Source organism: Centrocercus urophasianus, unplaced genomic scaffold, assembly GCF_019232065.1.
Source record: "Centrocercus urophasianus isolate 14NV4802_14NV808 unplaced genomic scaffold, USGS_Curo_1.0 seq_56, whole genome shotgun sequence".
NCBI classification, from domain to species: domain Eukaryota; kingdom Metazoa; phylum Chordata; class Aves; order Galliformes; family Phasianidae; genus Centrocercus; species Centrocercus urophasianus.
In genome coordinates this window covers 697,808-719,003 of record NW_024885155.1, presented here as the reverse complement: position 1 = coordinate 719,003, position 21,196 = coordinate 697,808, and the positions used below count along the sequence as shown (strand labels likewise).

At 55.1% G+C, this 21,196-nt stretch overlaps 2 protein-coding genes across 2 annotated transcripts; one reads left to right on the top strand and one right to left on the bottom strand.

The window, feature by feature from the left end:
- The first annotated feature begins 56 nt into the window (after window positions 1-56).
- On the top strand, window positions 57-4,004 carry C2CD4C (C2 calcium dependent domain containing 4C). Its single transcript, XM_042835987.1, has 2 exons — window positions 57-103; window positions 2,041-4,004. Exon 2 carries the CDS (start codon window positions 2,060-2,062, stop codon window positions 3,299-3,301), a length of 1,242 nt encoding a protein of 413 aa, XP_042691921.1. The 5' UTR covers window positions 57-103; window positions 2,041-2,059; the 3' UTR covers window positions 3,302-4,004.
- Window positions 4,005-12,697: 8,693 nt separating this feature from the next.
- Window positions 12,698-21,088, bottom strand: MAP2K2 (mitogen-activated protein kinase kinase 2). The gene is made up of 11 exons (XM_042835920.1): window positions 20,968-21,088; window positions 19,930-20,140; window positions 18,460-18,606; window positions 17,729-17,806; window positions 17,221-17,272; window positions 17,001-17,125; window positions 15,479-15,692; window positions 14,941-15,005; window positions 14,651-14,712; window positions 14,010-14,055; window positions 12,698-13,117 (listed from the first exon to the last, which is right to left on the bottom strand). The coding sequence occupies exons 1-11, from the start codon at window positions 21,057-21,059 to the stop codon at window positions 13,007-13,009; spliced, it is 1,203 nt and encodes a 400-aa protein (XP_042691854.1). The 5' UTR covers window positions 21,060-21,088; the 3' UTR covers window positions 12,698-13,006.
- Between the last annotated feature and the right edge of the window lie 108 nt (window positions 21,089-21,196).

Sequence of the window (21,196 nt, the reverse complement as noted above, 5' to 3'; positions counted from 1 at the left end):
ATGCTGGCAGGGCTGGCCCCGCTCCAGCTTTCTTTGTTGTCTCCGGGGAACTCAACCATTTCTGTGCCTTGTTTACCTCCCGTTGCACATGGGTGGAGGAAAGGTAAACAGCAACCTTTTGTTCACCAGCTCTTTTTCCTTGAGCTTCTTCCTCTTCTCCCTGTTCTCCTATCTCTCCTCTTCTCCATCCACTTTCCCTCCCCCCCCCCCGGGTGGAACCAGCACTGCAGTGCTGAGCCCCAAGAACATCCACAGTGCTGCCAGTCCCCCTCCCCAATGCTGCCTCAGCCCAGACCCCTCCCTTGGAGGACCCTTCATGCTCCATTTGCTGGGCCCAGTTGCTTCTCCCAGATCTGTCCCTGCAGTGGGCAATAGACTGCTGTTCTGAGCAACCAATTCCCAGGTGAAAACCTGCAGTTTGTCAGAGCTCCCCACCGGGCAAGAGTGAAAATCAAAGTGTTTGCCCTGCCAGGGAGCACTCGCATGGCAGAGGGGCACATCGGGGAAGCCAGGCTGCGTAGAGAAAGTGCAGGGCAAAAAGCTTTCTGAGAGGGAACTGTTGCCCTCCCAGATCCTGAGCACCTTCTCCCTCACTACGTTTACCAGAGCTGCATGCTGGCCCTTGGTCTGTCCTTCTCTTTGATCAGCTCACAGTGTGGATGCAGAGGGAGCTGAGAACTCCCACCCTTTTCATGGTGCTTGGCTGCCACGATCCTCATGCAGTGAGCTCACCAAGCCAGGCTTTCACTTCTGATGATTATACCCAGCCCTGTGCTGCTGCTGTGGGCTGTTTATAGGGGAGAATGGAGCCCTCCTTCCTCCTGGCAGCATCCCTGAGGCAGGAGGAACCACTGCTGGCCCCAACCATGCCCCGTCCTGCTTGGAGTACCTCTGTCCCCAAGGCTGTCAACCGATGTGGCACCTGTCTGGAGCTCATCCTCCTGCTCTGAAGATCTCCTGCCCTCCCCCTACGGGCTGCAGCGATGCTCGCTGGGTTCTGCTGATGATTTTGCCCCTGTTGTCCCCAGCACCACCTGGGCCATATCCTACCCAGGCGCTAGAGAAACGTGTGACAAGTGGCATTGCCTTCCTCCACTCCTTCCAGCCACGATATTAAACCACTTAATGCACTCAGCGAGTCCTTGAGCTCTGAGCCGCCTTGGAGTGCTGTTGGCTTTGTTCAACGCTTTGATGAGCTCGAGAGCTCGGAGGGGGGGAAAGCACCGGGCTGACAGCGGGCTCCACTCCGTGCTCTTGCGGTTCTCCAGGAGGGAGGGAACTGGGGGCACCACGGGGCTGCCGTGTCCGGTCCCACTCCACTCACGGTCCCACTTATGGCTACACGGCAGAGTGTCCCGGGACCGGGGGGCATCATGTCCCGGGTCATGAGGGGCAGAGTTAGGTTCCGACCCGATTCGTCCCGGTGTTCAAGGCTTCCCCGCGGTTCCCGGCAGCATCACTCGGGGTGCCCGGTGCGGTGCTGGAAATGTAGGGGCGCAGCGCTCGGAGGATTACGGCGGCGGCGCGGCGGGGAGCGGCGGGGCCGTATAAAAGCGCGTCCGCTCCCGCCCGGGTCTGCGGCGGCGGCTCCGGTCCAGGTGCGGCAGCGGCTCCAGCAGCGGAAACGGCAGCTGCCCGGTGGGCGGCCCGGCCCGGCTCGACACAGCTCTCCGTGCGTCACGGCCGCCCCGTCCCATCGCTTCCAGCTCTCGGGTCCGGTAGCTCCGCCGTGCGCCGCGGGGTCCCGGGGCGGCGGGTTCCGGTGACCGTCGGTGCAGGCTGTTCCTTCCCGATCCCCGTCTCGAGGCTGGCGTGTTTCGGTCGCGACGTCCCGCGGCGCGGTCCCATCCTTCCCCGTCCGTTATCCCCGGCGCCGGAGGGTCCCGGTGCCCCGCAGCGCGGTCGAGTCCTTCCTCCCCTCCCCTTGGTGTCGGTCTCCCTCGGCGCGCCCCTTCCCTTCCGCATCCCCGTTCCCGTCACCCGCGATGCTTGCGGCTCCCGGTTCCCGGTGACAGCGTTTCCGATCGTTATCTCTTCCAGCCCTGCACCCGGCAGCAACATGTGGCTCCTGGAGCGGCTGCGCGGCATGGCGGAGAGCAGCAGCGCACGGGGTTCGGGGCCGGACGATTCCCCGCGGGGCTCCCGCTATAGCAACGTCCTCACCCCCGATAAGATCCCCGACTTCTTCATCCCGCCCAAGCTGAGCGCTGCACCCGCTGAACCCGAGGGTACCGAAACCACCGCGCCTCCCGTCCTGGGTCCGTCTGTCTCGGAGCAGGACCTGACGGACCGCAAGACCCCACGCAGCCCCCGGCCTCCCAGCCGACCCCGTGCGAAGGCGTCCGGCCGTCACATCATCCAGATCGAGAGCGCCGAGGACTGGACAGCCGAGGGCGGCTTCGGCACCAACGTGGACCCGCAGGCGCAGACGGCCATGTCTCTGCCCTATGTCCCCAAAGCGCAGACCTCCTACGGTTTCGCCACGCTGGTGGAGAGTCCCCACACCCGACGTAAGGAATCGCTCTTCCATAGCGAACACAGCAGCCTCTGCCCCTCGCCGGCCACCTCGCCCAGTGGCCAGCGCAGGGCAAAGCTCAACGGTGAGAGCAGAGCTCAGGCTCCTGCCGACCTGGGGGCGGCCCTCATGCACCCCGGGCGCTATTTCAGCGGCGGTGAAAGCGACACGTGCTCTTCAGCCGAGTCCTCACCCTTCGGCTCACCCCTCCTCTCCCGCTCCGTCTCTCTGCTGAAGATCTTCAGTCAGGAGAGCCAATCCAAGGTCATCAAGCTGAAGCACTCGGTGGCTCGCAACAGCTCGCTTTCAACCGATGACAGCTCAGCCGACACCAGTCCCAGCGCCCAGCGTCGCTCCAGGAGCGCTCCGGCCGGGGGACAACCGACAGCGGGCGCGGAGCTGCCGCAGGGTCGGCCCCGTGAGCACAGCCTGCGGCTCAGCCGGGGCGGCCGCCTCCGTCTGACTGCTGATTATGACCCTTCCAACGCCCGGCTTCGCGTTCAGCTCATCTGCGCTGAGGATCTCTACGACGCTCTGGTCGATGTGCGTGGTATCCACTGCTGCGTTTCTCTGTGCCTCAACCCGGGGAAGCTACAGAAGCAGCGCAGCACCATCATCAAGAACAGCCGCAACCCTGTCTTCAATGAGGACTTCTTCTTCGATGGGCTGGGCCCCAGCCACGTCAGGAAGCTGTCCCTCAAGCTGAAGGTGGTCAACAAAGGCAGCAGCCTGAAGCGGGACACGCTGCTGGGGGAGAAGGAGCTCCCGCTCAGCGCCCTGCTGTAGGCTCAGCAGCCCTGCAGGGAGCGTGCCCGTGGGGCTGGGGCACGGGAGGGCTTGGGCCAGCCCTGGCCCCTCTGAACTAGGGCTTGGAAGGGCCCCCAGAGGAGGGCCAGGGCTGTGGCAGAGCTCAGGGATGCAGGGCCGGGTCCCCGGGAGCGGAGCTGCCAGATGCAGCCCTCCTGTGCCAGCCTCTCCCTTCTGTTCCAGCTCCCTGGCCGGGGCTGCGGCTCCTGGAGCACAGCAGGAGCCACGTGCCCTGTCCCTTTCAGATGGATGGATGTCACCTGCTGGGCTCTTCCCTTTCTGGTTTCCCGTGGCCTCCAGCTGGCCAGCACGAAGGTTGGAAGTGGGTAGAGCTCTGCAGCATGCTTATTGCCACCTCTCTCCAAGCCTTAGCTCCTGGAGTCAGATGATGGCATCGACCTTGGCTTTCATTTAAAAGTCAAGCTTTGTAGTCTTGGAAACTGCAGAGAAAATGCTGCAGAGGTGACCCAGGAACCTGGTTGGGGTCCCTGGGAGGTGGCCTCGTGGCTGACTCACATCTGTGGTCTTTCTGAGTCCCTTCCTGGAACCACATAGAGTGTGCAGTCAGCTCTGCCCTCCTGTCCTGGTCCCCCAGATACTGACTCCTCTCCCCCATGAATAACAGCTGCAGGAACTTCAGAGGCGTTTGGATTTATCCAAACCCAGATGGATGCTGATGGGAGCTGGCACGGCGGCGGGGGGGGGGGGGGGGGGGCACATGGCCATGGGGGTGAGCATGCATGCTGGGGTAACATCCCAGCAGACCCCAAGCAACAAGAGCAGCACCTGCTGCCTTCCCAAGTGCTCGTGGCTGTGTGCCTGCATGGCACTGGGGATGGGTGGCACCAGAGCAGGTGGCAGGCTGGGATCTGGGCTGCCCCCCCTAATTCTGCCCTCTCTGAGCACTCACAGGTGAGGAGCTTGAAAGCTTCTGCACCCTACCCCTCCCCCTTCCCACCCACCCACAGGGAGATGCATGGCCCTGGGGTCACAAAACCCCCACACCTGGTGGGACCCAGTCCCCAAACAGGGCTGTGTTGGCACATTGAATCCCAGCACTGCCCAGAGACACCAGAATGGGGGAAATCCAGGCTGGGGTATCTGCAGGCAGCTGAAACAGCTGCTTTGTTGTTGTTTGGTGTGGTGTTACCTGCATGTTTTTGTGAAAAGGAGCAGAAATAGCATCGCTCCTCTCTGCCCCCTTCCAACACGTGTGGACACACGCACATGTGTCCCTCTGTGTCAACCTCTGTTGGTGGCGGTTGATGTTCCTTCCTTGTCCTTTGCAGCAGATGGCAGATTTCAGTGTTGGCTATTTATATCCGAGGCTGATCTTTCCCAGCGTGTTTTACTTCTGTCTGTAAATATGTTTCAGGTATACGAGGCATGGTTCTGGTGCTGTTTGCATGTCGGGGGGGGGGGGGTGCGCTGGGATGATCGTGGCTGTTTGTTGAGCTTGTGGTTGAAAACAAACCGTGCAGGACGTGAGGAACAGACGCATCCCTTTGCCACAGGGGATTTCCCACCTGCTGCTCCCCATTGCTCTCCCCAGGAACAACCAAGGGCTGCCCATCCCTGTTCTTCCTCCATCCCCTGACATGGAGGTGGGGGGGGGGGGGACGGGACACCCAGCTGGTGGCCAGGAGATGGAGGAGGATCAGTACAAAGGTTTCAGTGCTCATGAAGGGCTGGGGATGCCACAGCCCCTCCACGGTAGGGCTGTGCTGTGTTGTCTTTGTGTTTTGAGGGTGGGTTGGGAGGCTGAGAGCAGAGCTGGGGGGCTCTTTGGCTGCTCTTTGGCTCCGTGGGGGGAATTGAGGGCTAGGAGTTTGTGCCATCACCTCCCTCACCTGTCCCAGGTCTGCTGAGCTCTGGGATTTGCTGCTGTGATGGATGGGAGGGTGGATGCGGAGTCCTGGAGGGATCCTTCCTCCCTGTAGCCCTTTTCTAACGTTCCTGCTTTATGATATTTCTGTGGCTGGATTTAACAACGCGTTTTTGTTTTGGAGTTAATATATACATATATATTCATTAATGGAATGTTTGTTTACAGATGACTTCCCCTTTTTAGTGCAATAAAGTCTTTCTAAAACAGATGCAAATGGTACCCAGCTCCTGATGCTCCCTTGCTTTCTATTATCCCACGTGCTGCTGACCCCCTGTGATGGCAAGCAGTGGGGACAGCCTTTCCCCCCCCATTCCCCCCCAGCTGTTCCAGGCCAGCAGCTTATTCTGCTTTCTTCTTTTCTTTCCCCTGCTTTCCATCTCTCAACCCACTTCTAACAAGCAGCTGCTGAAGCAAAGAGGGAGGTTTGCCTGCAGCCTAAATGCCATTTTTCTAATTTCCACCATAGTAATAATTTGTCATTTTTAGTAGAAATAAAGAATAGGAATGCTAAACAGATCCGCCCTCCTTCCTCCCGGCCCCACAGGGCACAGAAAGCAGCGTGGTGAAAACTTGGCAGGTGCCAGGAAATTAAAATAGGGGTTTTATTTTTTTCCTTTTCGAGGTGTAAAAGCCACAGCAGTTAGCAATAAAATGAGCCTGATTGAGTTCGTTTGAAATGGAGCGGATGGGGGTCAGCCTGAAAACACTAAAAATCCTTCAAGTGCTCAATATGTAAAGCATGGGAAACAGTCGGAGGGGCGGCTGGTGGGAGAAGATTTAGCTCTGAATTCCTAATTGAGTTGTTAGAGGAGAGATGTGCAGCTTCCAGAGCCTGGGGTTAAACCCTGAGCTGAGGCTGGGCTGCAATGAGCCTCTGCACTGCAGGCTGTGGGATGGCCAGGGTGGGGGTCCAAGCAGGATTACCCAGTGATTACCTGGGGGTAATTGGGGTCCTGATGGTTACCTCCCCCTGCAGATATTTGGGTGCAGTTGGGGTTAGCCTCACAACACCCCCTGCTCTGACAAAGCTGCTGATTTACCGTTTGGGTTTTGTTTTTTTTTTAATAAAAAAAAAAGCTTCTTTCTGTTGCTTGGCAACATCTTGGCTGCCTGGTCCGGTTGCGGGGGCTGCAGGGCTCTGTGGGGCTGCCCCAGCTGCAGTCTGATCCCGAGCATCACTCCCAGGCTCTGAGCAGCCGGTGTGGGAGCAGTGCTGTGTTGGTGGGTGCAGGGCACGATGCACCCACCTTGCAGCTGTGTGTGAGTATCGGCCTCCCTCCGGCTTGCACACAGCTCCTCATCTTTATTGCAAGCATTTGTCTTCCGTGGCAGCATGTCTGTTTGAAAGCAGGGAGAGAGACTCCCACTGTTAACGGGAGGAAAACGGGAGTTAATTGAATCCCACAGTTCCTCATGGTCACATCAGGTGAAAGAGAAAAGCCAGAGGCAAAGGTTTTGGCCCTGCTGGCTGCTGACTGTGGGGTCTGAGCACCTGAAGCCATGAGGACATCAGGCTGCGGGCGCCTCAAGCCACGGGGACGTCAAGCCCTGGAGGAGCCCTGCTGGCAATAGAGACAACCTGAAGCTCTTTTCCAGCCCTGTGGCATTTGCAGGTTTGATGAGAGCCGGCACAGAAGCAGCAGCTTGCAAGCTTTCCCCAGGGCTGGCTGTGCTGCTGTCACCGCAGCCCCAGGGCTCAGGTTGTTTTGCTTTTCCACATGAGCTTTGCTCTCATGTTTTGAAGCTGACACGCTGACGTGGACCTGGAGCCATGGGATGGATCCTAACTCAGCCTTTCCCATCTCCTTTGGAGGAATTTGGCAGAGGAAATTAACACATCCCAAAGCCCAAGTGTGGCTTGGTTGCATCACACCAACAGCTGCAGGACTGGCGAAACCCCCAAAATCTGTGCTGGGAATGAGTGTGGTTATAGGGGTGGATGAGGGAAGGGGCTGAGGATGTACTATGGTGTAAAGCTGCTCTCCCAGCCTTTCCCCTCTGGACCGGTTCATTTCCAGCTCCCTGCTGGATTTTTCAATGCTGCCTCTGACAGGTTTGCAAAATGCCCAACGTATCAAGCAGGCCCAGGTGGGAGGGGAAACAAATGGCAAAAACAAAGCAGACAGGAGGACTCGTTCAACGCTGCTGGCCAACGTTTTAATATCAGTTCAGACAGGCTTCAATCGATACGGCAATTTGGGGCTGCTGGCTGAGCTCTGAGAGTTGTGTTACAGCTCTGGGTGTTGGGTACAGATTGGGGGTGCTGGGTACAGATGCTGGGTGCCACAGGGGGATCAGACCCTGAGTTCTGGGTTTCTTGAAAGGCGGCGGCTCTGACCCACATGGAAGCATGATGAGGACGTGGGGCTGCATCCACCATCACAGCTGGATCTGCCCCCCAGCATGGGCAGTGTCTGAGGATTGCACTGGACACGCCACAAAGAGCATCAGCCTGGCTCCATCGCCATGGCAATGTAGATAATGGAGCCTGCTGGCAGGAGGGGAGGGCTGGGAGCCCTGGGCTGTTCTCACCCCATGGATGTGCCGCGGCCACGTTCAATAACAGCACTCTCAGCCCCTCTCTGTGTGCTTGGGGCTGCCCAAAGCTGGCCTTGGAGCAGAGGCAGCCACAGTGCCACATCTCACCGTACTGAAGCTCCTTGCTCCAGGACAGAGCCAGAGGTAGCGCAGGGCAACACGTAAATATACAGAAACACGTCTATTCAAACCCTCAAATCTCACTGCTGCCAGGTTATAATTAATTCCTATTTGCAGCTCAGTCCAATTTCCTTCACGCAGCCTCCCAATTCAATCCAATTGCCGTATGAGATTTCTGTAATCACTAATCTTATCATGTCCATCAGCGTGAAGTGAGAACGCTGCAATTAGCAGCACTGGGAGCAGGGCCGTGTGGAGCAGCAGGTGATGGGCTGCTCCATGAGTATTTACTTCACCTGTGCCAGGGAAAAGATGGTGCTTGGCCAGGGCTGTGCTGGGGCTGTCCCTTTTGCTATTTCCACCTTGGCTCTGGCTGCAGGAGCTCGTGCAGCAGTGAAATGATGAAATGATGCTGACCTGGGAAACGGGCTCAGCTCCCCAGCATCAGGGCTGCTCCTGCCTCACTCCTCCCCATAGCTGAGCATTCCCCTGCCAGCTCCCAAAGGGGAACCTGAGGTTCAGCGGCGATGCAGCAATGCAAGGAAGCGCTGAGATGTGTCCCACCTAACCCAGGTCTCTCCATACCCCCCTCTATCCCAGGACTCCCCCCACCCCCCAAAGCCAGGAGCCGGCAGGGCTGCCCTCTAGAAATGCAACGCCTGGATGCCGACGCTGAGCCAAGAAACGTGACGTTGATGCCGGCAAAGTGTCCTTAAACAGAACCATCTGCGCCACTCTTTGTCACAACAGTAGGAGTTATAGATGAAGTGTCAGCCTGCGTGCTGGATTTCCTGGCTCTGCTCACCACCGCTCCCTTTCACAGCCCAACTCGAGCTCTGCTCGCTCCGTTCCCGAGCAGACGGAGGCTCAGTCTTCAGGGGCAGCAGGAAGCTGCTCGCATCCCGCCTGCCCTCCCACGGAGTGCTGCCAGCCTTTTGCCAGTTGTGCACAGAGAGAGAGGCTGCTCGTGCTGCTGTGGCACCCCAGCAGGGCTGAGCTGGGCTAAGATAGGAGCACGCCCACTCTGCTGTGAGCGTGGGGACACCCAGCTCCCCGTCCCCTCTGAGCTGGCCCCATCTCCAGGGTGCAGTTCGCGGGGGATCCCGCTCTGCACAGTGCCTGTTTTGTGGACAATCTGTTCTCCTCCCACCAATGCTGGCTGCCTGCCTGCTGCTTGCTCCCGGCAGAGGCGTCGTGCGATGGGATCAGAGCTGCTCCTGCAGGTGCCTCGAAGCCATGGGGTCCCTTTCTGAGCCTGTCTGGATTTGGGGAGCAGCCACTTGCTTTGGCACCGGGGCAGGAGATGCCCGTCGAGGTTGGTGGGGCTCACACAGGTCTGATTTTAGGGCATGTTCAGGAGCAAACTAGGGTGCTTCAGAGTGGCTCACTGAGGCTTCTGGGGTTACCTACAAAGAAGCTCAGGTGCCCCAGGTTGCCCTGGAGGATCCAAGAGGGTGACAGGCTGACACTTCATGTGTATAACTCCTACTGTTGTGACAAAGAGTGGCACAGGTGGTTGTGTTTAAGGACACTTTACCAACATCAACATCACATTTCTTGGCTCACTGTCAGCATCCAGATGCTGAGTTTCCAGAGGGCAACCCTGCTGACCCCTGGCTGTCTGTGGGGGGGGTGTTGGTATTCACAGAATCACAGAATTGTAGGGGTTGGAAGGGACCTCCAGAGATCATCGTGTCCAACCCCCCTGCCAAAGCAGGTTCCCTACACCAGGTCGCACAGGTAGGCATCCAGGTAGGTCTTGAACATCTCCATCCTGGAATAGAGGGGGTAGCAGGAGTACTGGGTATGGGGGACACATCTCAGCGCTTCCTTGCATTGCTGCATCTCTGCTGAGCCTCAGGTTCCTCTCTGGGAGCTGGTGGGGGAAGGCTCAGCTGGGGTGAGAAGCGAGGCAGGAGCAGACTTGATGCTGGGGAGCTGAGCCCATTTACCAGGCCAGCAGCATTCCACTGCTGCACGAGGTCCCGCAGCCAGAGCTCAGTGGGAAGGCTCTGAGGCACACCGAGGAGCTCCGGGAACGCTCCGTGCTACCGCCGTGCAGCGGGTGCGCGCATTGCTGCCTTTACCTTTACAACAGGGCAGGGTTACGCGCACGGGGCGCGCGGCTCTCGCTTCGTCCGTACGGGACCGAGGAGCCGGACAGCGCCACCTGCTGGCAGCATCGGAGAGCTGCAGGCGTCGGCGCCTCCCGCTCGTACGCATGCGCAACGCCACGTGGAGCGCCCGTCCCCGTGGGTACCGGCGGAGCGGAGAGGTTCCGCCGTGGGCAACGGGAATGAGGGCGGCGTGGAGCGGAAAGTCAATCAGATACAGAGCAGAACGCGAAATGGCCGCCGGGAGAGCCATAGCGGTACGTTCTCGGGGCTCGGTGGGTAAAGGGGAGGTGAAGGATTGGGAAATCAATGGGGAAAAGCATTGGGAATTGCAATGCGGTAGGAGAGCTGCTCAGCTTGGCAGGGGATGGGGATGTGGGCATGGTTTGGGGGGTCACACTGCCTCTTTGCCCTGTGTAGCATTGTAGTAGCATGCATTTGTACTTCACAGGATGGATTGGCCGCAGGTGGTTCCGGTAGAGGGACTGGTGAGGTTGGGGGGCTGTCGGCATTTGGCATCACAGCACTGTGAATGTGGAAGCAAAGAGCTATAGGACAGCTGGGGGGAGGCTATCGGGGGGAGGCCAGGCTGGAAGGCACAGCAGAGCGGTTGCTGCTTCTACAAACAGCTCACAAGAAAGAAGGAATGCCTATGGGGTAAGGTGTGCCAAATTGAGGTGACAGAGGGGGGACAGGAGGGGGATGCTCACCAACTCATCACCACAGCATCATCCTGAGCAGAAGCACAGAATGGGGAGTCCAGCCACGGTTGCCTAGGGGGAAATGGGCGATACGAGGCCATGAGAGTGCCTGCATTTTAATTCACACCGAGTTGCTCTGAGCATTTGATAGAATACACAGCATAGCACATAGGGTACCTCAGAGCCAGTGGGGTGCACCAAGATGCCTCTAGGGCACACTGGGCAGCCTCTGCAGCACCCAAAGAACGCTGAGATAGGCTGGGGGTACACTAGGATGCCCTAAAGCCAGCCCTCAGAGCTCCCAAATCTCTCCTGAAGATGGGAGCAAACCAATGCCACCCCCAAGAGGTGCCAGACACCATGCCCAGCCATAGAGGTCCCCCAAACCCCACAGCTCCACACTGATGGGGTTTCTGCAGAGGTTGAGGGGGTGCAGGGTTCTGAGAAAATGTTATTTTGAAGTATACCCCAAGGTTGGATGAGCTCAGGGCTCCCAGCTAAGCTCAGCCTCATTCTATAATGAATAACTCAGCATCCAGCAACCCCAGAGCAGGATTTATGGCACAGTGCCTTCCTTAGAGCTCACATCCATCCTGCTGGGACAGGGCAGGCTGGTGCCAGGATAAGTGGGAGATCTGTTCCAAGAGGAGCTGCTGGAGCCTGGGCACACAGGAGTTAAAGCTGAGCAGGAGAAATCAGAAGAGGATAGGCCTGTAAATGTAAAGTGCCATTTATTATTATTTCTCCATGATGAAAATATTGAGGTTTTTAAAAAGAAACAACCCAACAAAACGTTTAATATCATTTTCCCTTCCAAAACCCAACACCAAAGTGAAACAAGCCACAAACAACCCTAACGCTTCATGAATTGTCCATCTCCCCACTTTGCACCTAAGGGGCAAAAAACAACAGCAACTGCCTGGTGCATTTTGGTGCCAGCCCCCTGCCCCAGCAGTGGGGAAGGGGCTGTGATGGGGGTTAACAAGGCAACACGCTTCCTGAAGAGCAAATACCAGGCCTGCCCCACCAGAGAAGCATCCATCAGTCACTTGGCAAATTGCAAAGGGAAAACCAAATAAATCCACAAGCAAGGAGGCTCACCCCCCTCAGGAGGAGATGGGGCTGTAAGGCATAGTCAGCCCTGAGGGGATGGAGGTGAATGCATGGTGATGGCTCAGCCCTAACATCAAGGGAGCCCTCACCCTTCCTGAGGCAGGAGGGCATGCAGCAACCCAGGCATGGGGTAAAGAGTGTGGAAAGCAGCCTTTGGAGAACTACGAAGCCTTGGAACAGCATGAGAGGACTGAACCCCCCATCCCTCAAGCAAGATCCAGGCCTGGCCCAGCCTCTCCATGGGGGCAACTGCCACCAAACCCACACTGCCAGACCCCAGGCCTTGGCTTGGGAAGGTGGAGGGGACAGCTGGAGGCCAGAGGGGCTTCTAGGACTGCTCTGCCTGAGGCACAGCAAACCCAGGATGGATCCTGCCCAAGGCACAGCAAACTGCTGCCTGCAGTGCAAGGGGACGAATAGGGCGGATGTGGAGCACCTGCTCTCTGTGCACCCAGGTCTGCCTGCAGGAGGGTCAGCAGAGCCCACCAGCTGCCCTGCACACCTTCCCCATCTGATCCAGGAGCTCAGCCTGCACTCAGCAGATCAAGACGATTCACCAGAACGGGCTGTAAAGCAACCCAATGAAACAACAACAGAAGTAAAGCCACACGTGCCTCCCTCTACCCACAGGCCAGCTGGTTCAGCACACAGCTCAGCTCTAAGCAATGCCACAGCTTTGTGGCACAGCATCTGCCATGGTTGCAACATCCTCTGAGGTTTCTCCCCTTCTGGCAGCACTGAATTCTTCACTCCATGCTCCTGGTCCAGCTGAGGAACCCAGAAGCAGGCAAAGCCCCGTTCCCACAGCCATATGCCCATCCCTTGCCACCATCTCACACACACATACACCAGTGCACACACTTTTTTTTTTTTAAACCCAAGTGAACATGTTTCCAAAAAAAAAAAAAAAGAAAAAAAAAAAAAAAAAAAAAAAGAAAAAAATTAACATAAGCAGCACATTTCCCAATTGTCAAGAGCTCCAAGCTGGAGCAGAGACCCAGGACCCCCCCCAGAACAACAGAAACCAAGCCCACATTTGCTTGGGGTTGGGGGGCAGCTGATTAACATTTCCAAGTGATGGTGCTCTGCCGGTGGGATGCGAGGTGAGAAGGGGCTGGGGAGAAGGAAGGAGGGCAGTTCTGTTGTGTACTGAAGGACAGGGAATGGTGACAGAGGCAGATGTACTGACGCCAGGCGGTCGGCTCGGCCATCACACGGCAGCACGGGTGGGTGTGCTGGGCTGGTTTAACCTCAATGTTTTGCAGAGCCAGCCGGCAAAATCCACCTCCTCCACTTCAGAACGCTTGATGAAGGTGTGATTCTGCAAGGGAAGCGAAGCTAAGTTAGCAATGTGGCCAGGTGCATCCTGCAGTGGGGGTTTCCACCTCCAGCAGAACACCGCAATCTCTGGCCCCTTCTCAGAGCTTTGGGGGGGCTTACACTGTTGGTTGGACTCCAGTAAGGCCAATGGATCCAAGGCCATAGCTTGGGCTGCTTTCAGGCCCAGACAGTGGATCTGGAGAGTAGTTCCTAAATGTTTGCTACTTACAGCCGTGTGGCTGGGTTTTTAAGTCAGTGCATCTTGTGCCTGGCCATGAAACTCTCAGGACACACAGAAGAGCTGAGGTGCAAAGCCTGTGTGCTGCATCCCTAGAACAAACCTAAATGCTATGGAGATAGGACAAGCCTGGTGTAGGTTCAGAGCCTACCAGCTCAGCCTGGTACCAGTTTGCTCCCAGAGAGCAAACCTTAATTCCCCAGGGTGACCACAAAACAAAGACAAGGAGCAGGGATGTAAGGATGTGGGCTGCTGCTTTTGCAAGGGGCAGCGGGGTTGAGCCAGCTGTGGCTCAGCACTAGGCTGAGGAAGAAAAGCGAGGTTCACGGGGATAAACTGAGCTCTTCTACTCTGCTCAAGAGGCAAAGGTTTGTCCCAGGCACCTTCGCAGACACGGAGAGGTGCTGGAGCCATCAGGTTCCCATCCTGAGCTCTGCTGGGGAGGGGCATCAAGGCTCTCGGGTTAGATGACACCACTGCCTTTGAGATAAAGGCAAGTGAGTCACTTCATATCCCAGGCTGCACTTGGTTCTCAGGCTCAGCCAGGGGAGTTTGCAGCCTTTAGAGCAAGGGTGGCTGGAAGGGATGGGATGAGGCAGCAGCTTGCAGATCTGGTGCCACCCAGTGTAGAAAGAAGACTGCTCTTCCCATTTACCATCAGCATCTTCAAATCTGCCCGTTCCGCTGGATTCTTAATTAAGCTGAAATGAGAAGAACAAGAGAGCAAAGGCAGCAATGAGACACTTCTTGTAAGAAGCTGCTTATCTGTCTGGAGGGGTGTCCAGCTTCACTAAAAAACACGTTGCCTCCTGTCTGCCTTCTTCAGACCAGCAGTATGGATGATGCTCAGATAGTGGTGTCTGCAGCTCCAGCACTCTGGACTCTAGGCAGAGCTGCAAGATCCACCATTTCTGGATTGCATGGACAAAGTGTGTAACCATTTGCAGAGATTAATGGTTTTGTAACATCTCTGTTTTAGTGGGGACAGCAGCAACATCCCCACGGTGTCCCCAGGATCAGGAGATCTTGAAGTCAGTGGTGCTTGCAGGGTGCCTGCAAGGTTGTGGGACAAGCTGCAGAGAATAACTACAAATAAACCACTTTTATTCCAGCCCTTCCCAAGGCAGAAGTTCCCAGCACAGTGCAGGACCTTGCTGCAGCCAAGCCAGAGCAGGGAGATTGCCAACAGAGAACAGACAACCCTCATGCTGAACATTTTGAGTGGGAAGGCAGCCTGCTGAGCTGCCAGTGACCGCAAACAGGCCTCCACGTTCAGTCACAAACAGAAATCCTTACCATTTATTTACAAACTCCTGGAAATCTTGCGTGAAAACTCCATTTGGCAACTTGGGAGGTGGCTGCAGAGAGAGGAAAAAGGATTAATGGGTCAAAACGTAAATGCCTTAGAGCACAGCTTTCAGTTGCTTCCTTCCCATTCTATCGGTGGCCAAGAGGACTTTGGAGCAGTTTGAGGGGCTCTATTGATAAGCCCCTGTCAAGCAAAGGTTTTTGAGCCTCCTTTGACCTTTCAGAGTGGACACAACACCAACCCAGGGCAGCATAGCCTACCGTAGTGCAATACTCACCTCATTAACTATATAGTCCAGCAGTTCAAAAATGGCCATTGCAGGTCGGTTGTCCATTCCATGGCCTGTGTGGTTAAGATGAAAGAAATACTGGTGAGAAGCTGTTCAGACACCAAAGGGCTTCATTTCACACAAAGAAAACCCACACTGGGACTTTGGTTGGGAGAAGCAGAGGGCACCAACTTGGGAATTAACCCACTGTTAAAAACAAAATCCCCCAAACCACCTCCTAAGCTCCCCATACAAGACCAGAACCCTGCAGGCTCTCAGGATTAGAAACCTCCACAGCAGAGCTGGATTCTCCTACAGCACAGACATGGCTCTGTCTGCAGGAAAGAGTGAGATGAGAACCCTCCCTCCCCACAACCTCATTCACAGCAGCTTTTGCTGACCCAGCCACACCAACAGAACCCATCCCCTTGCCCCCATGCCTGCGTGTTGCATCTTATGCAACATGGCAGCCCCTCCAAGTGCAGCATGGCGGCCCCCCCAAGTGCAGCATGGCGGCCCCTCCAAGTGCAGCATGGCGGCCCCTTACCACTGATGGGGCGGCCTGGGGGTCTGGCCCGCGGCGAGACGCTGTGAGATTCTCCCTCTGCCCCATCCACCACAGGACGGCCAAATATTGCTTCCAGTTCCTTGGAGTCTGGTGGGGGTATTGGGTACCTTCCAATAGAAAGCTCCACCAGTGACAGACCCATGCTCCAGATGTCGGACTGGACTGAGTAATGAGTGCCCTGCAATCGCTCAGGCTGGAAGGAAAAAAAAAACACAGAGGTAAGAAACCTGAAGCATCCTCTCTATGAGCAGGTGTCCTCCAAGCAGCCAGCGCTCCTGATGCCTGCCAGAAGCACTGATGTCTGCAGAGAAAGCATTTCTGGGGGGTGGGGGAACTCCCAAGTCACAGCAAACACAAAGCACTTGCACACATCTAACCAACAGATACAGCTGAGCAGCCTTTGCAGTTGCTCATGCTGTGGACTTCTGAGTGTAAAGTATTTCTCAGTGAGCTGAGATCTCAATGTTGTTGTCAAAGTTTTTTTATTTCTTCTGTTTATTCCTATTAATATCTGAGAGCAATCTGAGGAGCAGAAAATCCTACTGTGATGAAAAGGCTAAAAAATAATAAACCCATGCAAGCCATCTATGCTGGTAGCTTTGTGTGAGCTGTGCAGACCCAACTGAGTGCAGAAGGAACACCACCCTTAAATACACCATCTAACTATAACTCTACTTAAATAACCATTCCCAAAATACAAGAGGAGCTCAGACCTAAGTACAGAAGCACCAGCAGCTTTGCTTACTGCCTGCTTACAGCTGCAGCCACACGGTGTGGACAGCAGACATGCATCTTCTTTGCTATCCAGACAGAGCCAGCCTGGAGGAAATTTCATGGTTACAGCAGCCTGTTATCAAGACACAGGGCAGGAGTCTGCATGCTGCCTGTTGCTGCACTGTGTCACTTCCACTACACCAGGCTGGACAGAAACCATTACCCAAAATGTGTCACAATCTGTGGTTTAGCACATCTGCAGCCCAGGGCCCACAGATTATGACTTTCGTTTTGAGGCATCATCTGCTCTTTTTGCAGCTTTCCTCCAGTCTGGCTCTGTTTTCCATCAGTCTCCACCAACCCCACCTGCATTAGACTGGCTAACACCCCTGCCAACATGGTTGAAGCATGGTTGAAGGAGGGAGGGTGTCAGCACGGGTGCCCTCTCCACAGTTTCTTGGACAGGCTTTGCATACAGAAAGAAGTTTCTGAACCCACAAACAGTAGCTGAAACAGAATGAAAGCATCCATAGGATGTGGACATCTTCCTTTGCACATCTTGTACTTGTTCCTATTGCATGGAACACTACGTGCTCCCCAGTCCAACCTTCAGCATGAAGAAGCAATAAGCACATGTGATCAGACAGCGTCCAAAGAGACCACAGTCCCAGAGAGGGCAGGAATGCAGAGGAAAACTGTGAACAGCTTGGACAGGACACTGATTCTATACGAGTGGTTAACCAAGCTGAACCCAAATTGTAAAAATCCACTAAAAAGTTGAACTTACAGACATGTAGGACCGAGTTCCCACAAAAGAGTTTGCCATGGAGTCAATGAGCTGACCACTGACCCCAAAATCACACAGCTTAATCTCTCCTCGAGAGTTAACCAGGATGTTGGAAGGCTTCACATCTGACAACAGTGAGAGAGAAGAGTGTAAACATGGCTCTGGGTAAAACAGGGCTCCTCCAGCACAGGCAGTTATTGTTAGGTTCCTCCTCTCTCACCTCTGTGCATGATTTGGTGCTTCTCTCTCAGATAGGCCAAACCTCTCAGAACCTAGAAGGAAGCCAAAGACAGGATAAGAACTCAGAAGCGAAGCGTTTTGCCTTCAGGAAGATGCATTGCATAAACTTCAGTGCTGCCACATCGCAGCCCTGTGAGGAAAGCCTCTCTGTGGTGACTAAGCACTTCAAGTTTTGCAACTGATGGCTGTGGATGGCAGTGAGCAATGGCCACTGTATGGATTCAGTCACAGAGCAAAAACCGAGCCCTGCTGTGACAATCACAAGTCTTGGGTTTCTTGCCCAAGGAAGTTTCTCTCCCTGTCTGGCAACCACCAAATAGTGCAACACCAGGGGTGGGAATGATGGAAAGTGCTTGGGAACCTGCTTCCCTGCTCCCATCTCACATACCAGCACCTCCTGCCCAACTTCAGGATGGGAAAGCACATATGGACAAATGAAGAAAGCTTCCTGGGGTTGCACAAGCATTTTCTCACCCACGGCAACTCACCGCTATACTGACTTTCCCCAGTATTTCTTCAGGAATTCTTTTGGCTTCTTTCAACACTTGATCCAGGGAGCCACCGTCCTGAAAGTAAGAAAGCCACTGAGGTTATCAGCACACCAACAGCAGCAGAGCAGTTGCCCATACAGACAAATGCATCCATATTGGACTATAAGAGTGATACACAGCATCCCAGCTCAGTAGACTGCAGTACATCGATATCAAGCAAGCTCCTTCAGCAGAAAAAGATCTCTGGTGATCAGAGCTCAAGCTTCTCACTGAGAACTACTTTAATCCTATCAGCTCTGTTTCTTGCTGTTAGTTTTTAAGCTTCTTTTCCCTCAGCGCTGAACACAAAGGCTGCCAGCATCATTGTGGAGGAATGACAACACTTCTGACAGGGACAAGAAAAGATGCACATTGCATTTGACAGCAAGCTCTGTAGAGTGATGGGTTTACAATATTTCTGTTTGGCCACCCCCTAAACTTCTGCTTCCTAAAAAAAAAAACCTTGATGCCTGTCATTTAGATGCCTAAGTAGAAGCATGGAGATTCTAACCCCAGCTTAGCAGCCTTGCTGAACACCAAGCAGTCAGAGCAAGGAGCCACTGCATTGCCAGCAATGAATGCCAGCACACTAACCCACTTCATCTGGATGTCATTCTCATAAAGATCCAGTTGGGAACACAGTGCTGGGAGCAGCAGCTTGGAGGAGGAGGAGGGGGACGTGGACTCACCATGTGCTCCATGCAGATGGAAATCTCTCCATCACTGTAGAAGGCTCCATAGAAACCCACAATATATGGGGAATTACACTCATGCAGCACCTGCAGCTCTCGGATAATCTGATTCCTGATGGCTGGTTTGATTTCCAGATGAATCAGCTAACAAGAAAAATTAAATATATATATAAAAAAAAAGTATGGTGCCTACAGACATCAAAAAACAACCTTACAGGAACCACGTGAACAAGCAAGCGTGAGCATTGGAAAGAAAGGAAAATGTTTCCAAAATTAAGGATAAAGGGTCAAGTGGAGTGCTGTGCAGCCTGCTAGCAAGTGCAGCAACTGCCAGCCTGTGTAACACACTGAAATCACACAGGACACAGAATGGAAAGGCAAGGCAGAAGCAGATCTGACTTGGCAACGTGAACATTTTCACGAGCTTCGTAGGTGTTGTAAGAACAGGTGCTCTCCTATCAAGGAAACCACATGGAGTGAAAAAAACAACATTCACATGCTTATGCACGTGGAAGAGTAAATGCCTTAGTCCTTGGGCTCCACACAGTCAGCTAACACACTGTGGGAAGGAAAGTCTTGCAGGTTAGAAAGCAGCTGCTGTTACTGTAAGCTCTAGGACACCCAGGCCCTGGTTTCAGCAAGGAACACAGCAGTGCTGCCCAATGCTGCAGCTTGCCTTGGCTCCAGTTTCTAAACACAGCGCTCCCAACAATCTCAAAACCATCTAATTACATCTAAAATAATGGAAATTATTTTATAATTAATTAAAAATAATTGGGAAATAATAATCCCAAAATAATGCCACAGTGGAAGACTCACAGAGCTCCACTCCAAGCAAAGCCACCTGGAAAACCTATTAGTTCATGATACCCACTAAGTCATCTCCACAGCAAGTGAGAATAGAGCCTTCCAAGGAAGCTGTCCTATATGTTAGCAATTGTGCTGCTCTCACTGAGCACTGCCTTTTGTAATAGGCAGACAAAGCACCTCCTATTTCTCTATTACAAGACAATAAAAGACATCTCCCATAAGCCAATCTCAGAGAGGAACAGCTGTCAAGACAGGTTCACAAGACTGCTTGGAACTATCAAGTGGATGGCAAGGGATGCGTGCATGCCAAACCCTGGTGTGTGCAGGGCCAGCTATGCATCTTTCCACCTGCCACACTGAGCCCTTGTCAGCCACCACCCTCAGAAAACCCATTTCCTGGCAAAAGAACAAACTCATGTTCTCACACCAGGCGTTGCAAAACCCTGTGACCTGTTTAATGCAGACTTCCCCATCTCAGGAGATGACCCACAGCCGGGCAGAGCAGCGAGAAAGCTTACAGAAGTTAACAGGAAGAGACTCTGTGCAGAGCCCAGCTTTGTGCATCGGTACCAACTCAGGTGCTTTGCATGCAGGTGGAGCAGTGCAGACAGCCTGCTTGGACCCTGCTCCCCAGCAAGGCATCTCCTGCCTCCTTACCTTCCGTGCCATAATGAGCCCTGAGGGTTTGTGTTGCACTTTGGTGACCACACCACCATTGCCAGCCCCCAGCTCAGAGATCCGCTCAAAGTCATCATCCTTCAGCTCTCCCACTTTGGCTTTCTGAGTGAGGAAAGCTTCCAAGCGCTTCTTTTGCTGCTCATCCAGCTCCAGCTCCTCGAGCTTCTTCTGAAGGTCCACCAGGTTAGCCCTGCAGGAGATGAAGGGGGCATCAGTCTGTGAGGGTCCAGAGAAAGTCTGTCCTCTGTTGACAGGGGCAAAACGTGGCTCATAAGAGTTAGACAGCGAGGCACAGGGAAAAGAACCTCAATGTTTTTTTTGTGGGAACCGTGGAGAAGCAGAAGGAATACCAGAAGTCCCAACCTGCACATATACTCAGCCCAAACCCCTGTACAAGTTAAGGGACAACTTTTCCTAACACGGAAAGCCACGCTTGGCCTTCTCTGTGAAGCACAATGCCTCTCCACATGCCCACCAGCCCCCTGCTACCCCAGACCCACAGCTGAGCACAAAGGGGATGCTGTGTTCCCCAACACCTGCTATGCACGCACAGACAGACAGACTCCAGCCACCCTCTGCCATTTGCTGCCCCATCCCCCACCCGGGGCAGGGGTTCAGCGAGGGCTCCCAGCAGCCCCAACATCCCCCTCCTTCTCCCCCCGTCCCCCAAATCCCTACGGCTTCTGCTCCTCCTCACCCCACTGACCACCCCCAGCTCCTCGCCTCGCCCCCCCCAGCCCTTCCCCACCTCATCCCAGCCAAGCTACGAACAAGGCCGCTCTGTGCCCGGCCCCATCTCTTCCTCCTCGATCCCACAGCGCTGCCCTCAGCAGCCCCCGGTTCCCACACAGCCCCCATCCAGGCACAGCCCATCCCAGCTCCCCATTCGCTCCTCAAGCCCCGTTCCCGTCCCTCTCCGGTTCCCGGTTCAGCTCCCAGGCCCGGCACGCAGCCAACCCCAGTACCGACGCTCCAGAAGCGGCAAGGACCGGTCAGACCCCACCGCCACTCACTCACTCTGCGGAACCACCGAGTCCAGGTCCGGGTCCTTCGACTGGGCTGGGAGTGATGGTGAGGGCCGGCAGCACCGGCTTCCTCTTGGCCGGCATGGCCGGGCCGCGCCGCGCCTGCGGACCGAGCGGGGCGGGGCATGGAGCGAAAGTGGGCGGAGTCAGGAGGGGGAGTAACCGAAAGGGGCGGGGCGTGGGGAAACGGCCGCGTGGAGGACGCCTCGCGGAGTCTCGCG

Bases quoted from the DNA above. Each gene is read 5' to 3' on its own strand.
- C2CD4C (XM_042835987.1), top strand. From the start codon at position 2,060: ATGTGGCTCCTGGAGCGGCTGCGCGGCATGGCGGAGAGCAGCAGCGCA.
- MAP2K2 (XM_042835920.1), bottom strand. From the start codon at position 21,059: ATGCCGGCCAAGAGGAAGCCGGTGCTGCCGGCCCTCACCATCACTCCC. The intron at 17,126-17,220 runs GTGAGAGAGGAG...CACTGTTGTCAG, and splicing joins GCACCAAATCATGCACAGAG to ATGTGAAGCCTTCCAACATC. The intron at 15,006-15,478 runs GTAAGGGGCCGC...TTAACCACACAG, and splicing joins CCCAGGCCGCCCCATCAGTG to GCCATGGAATGGACAACCGA.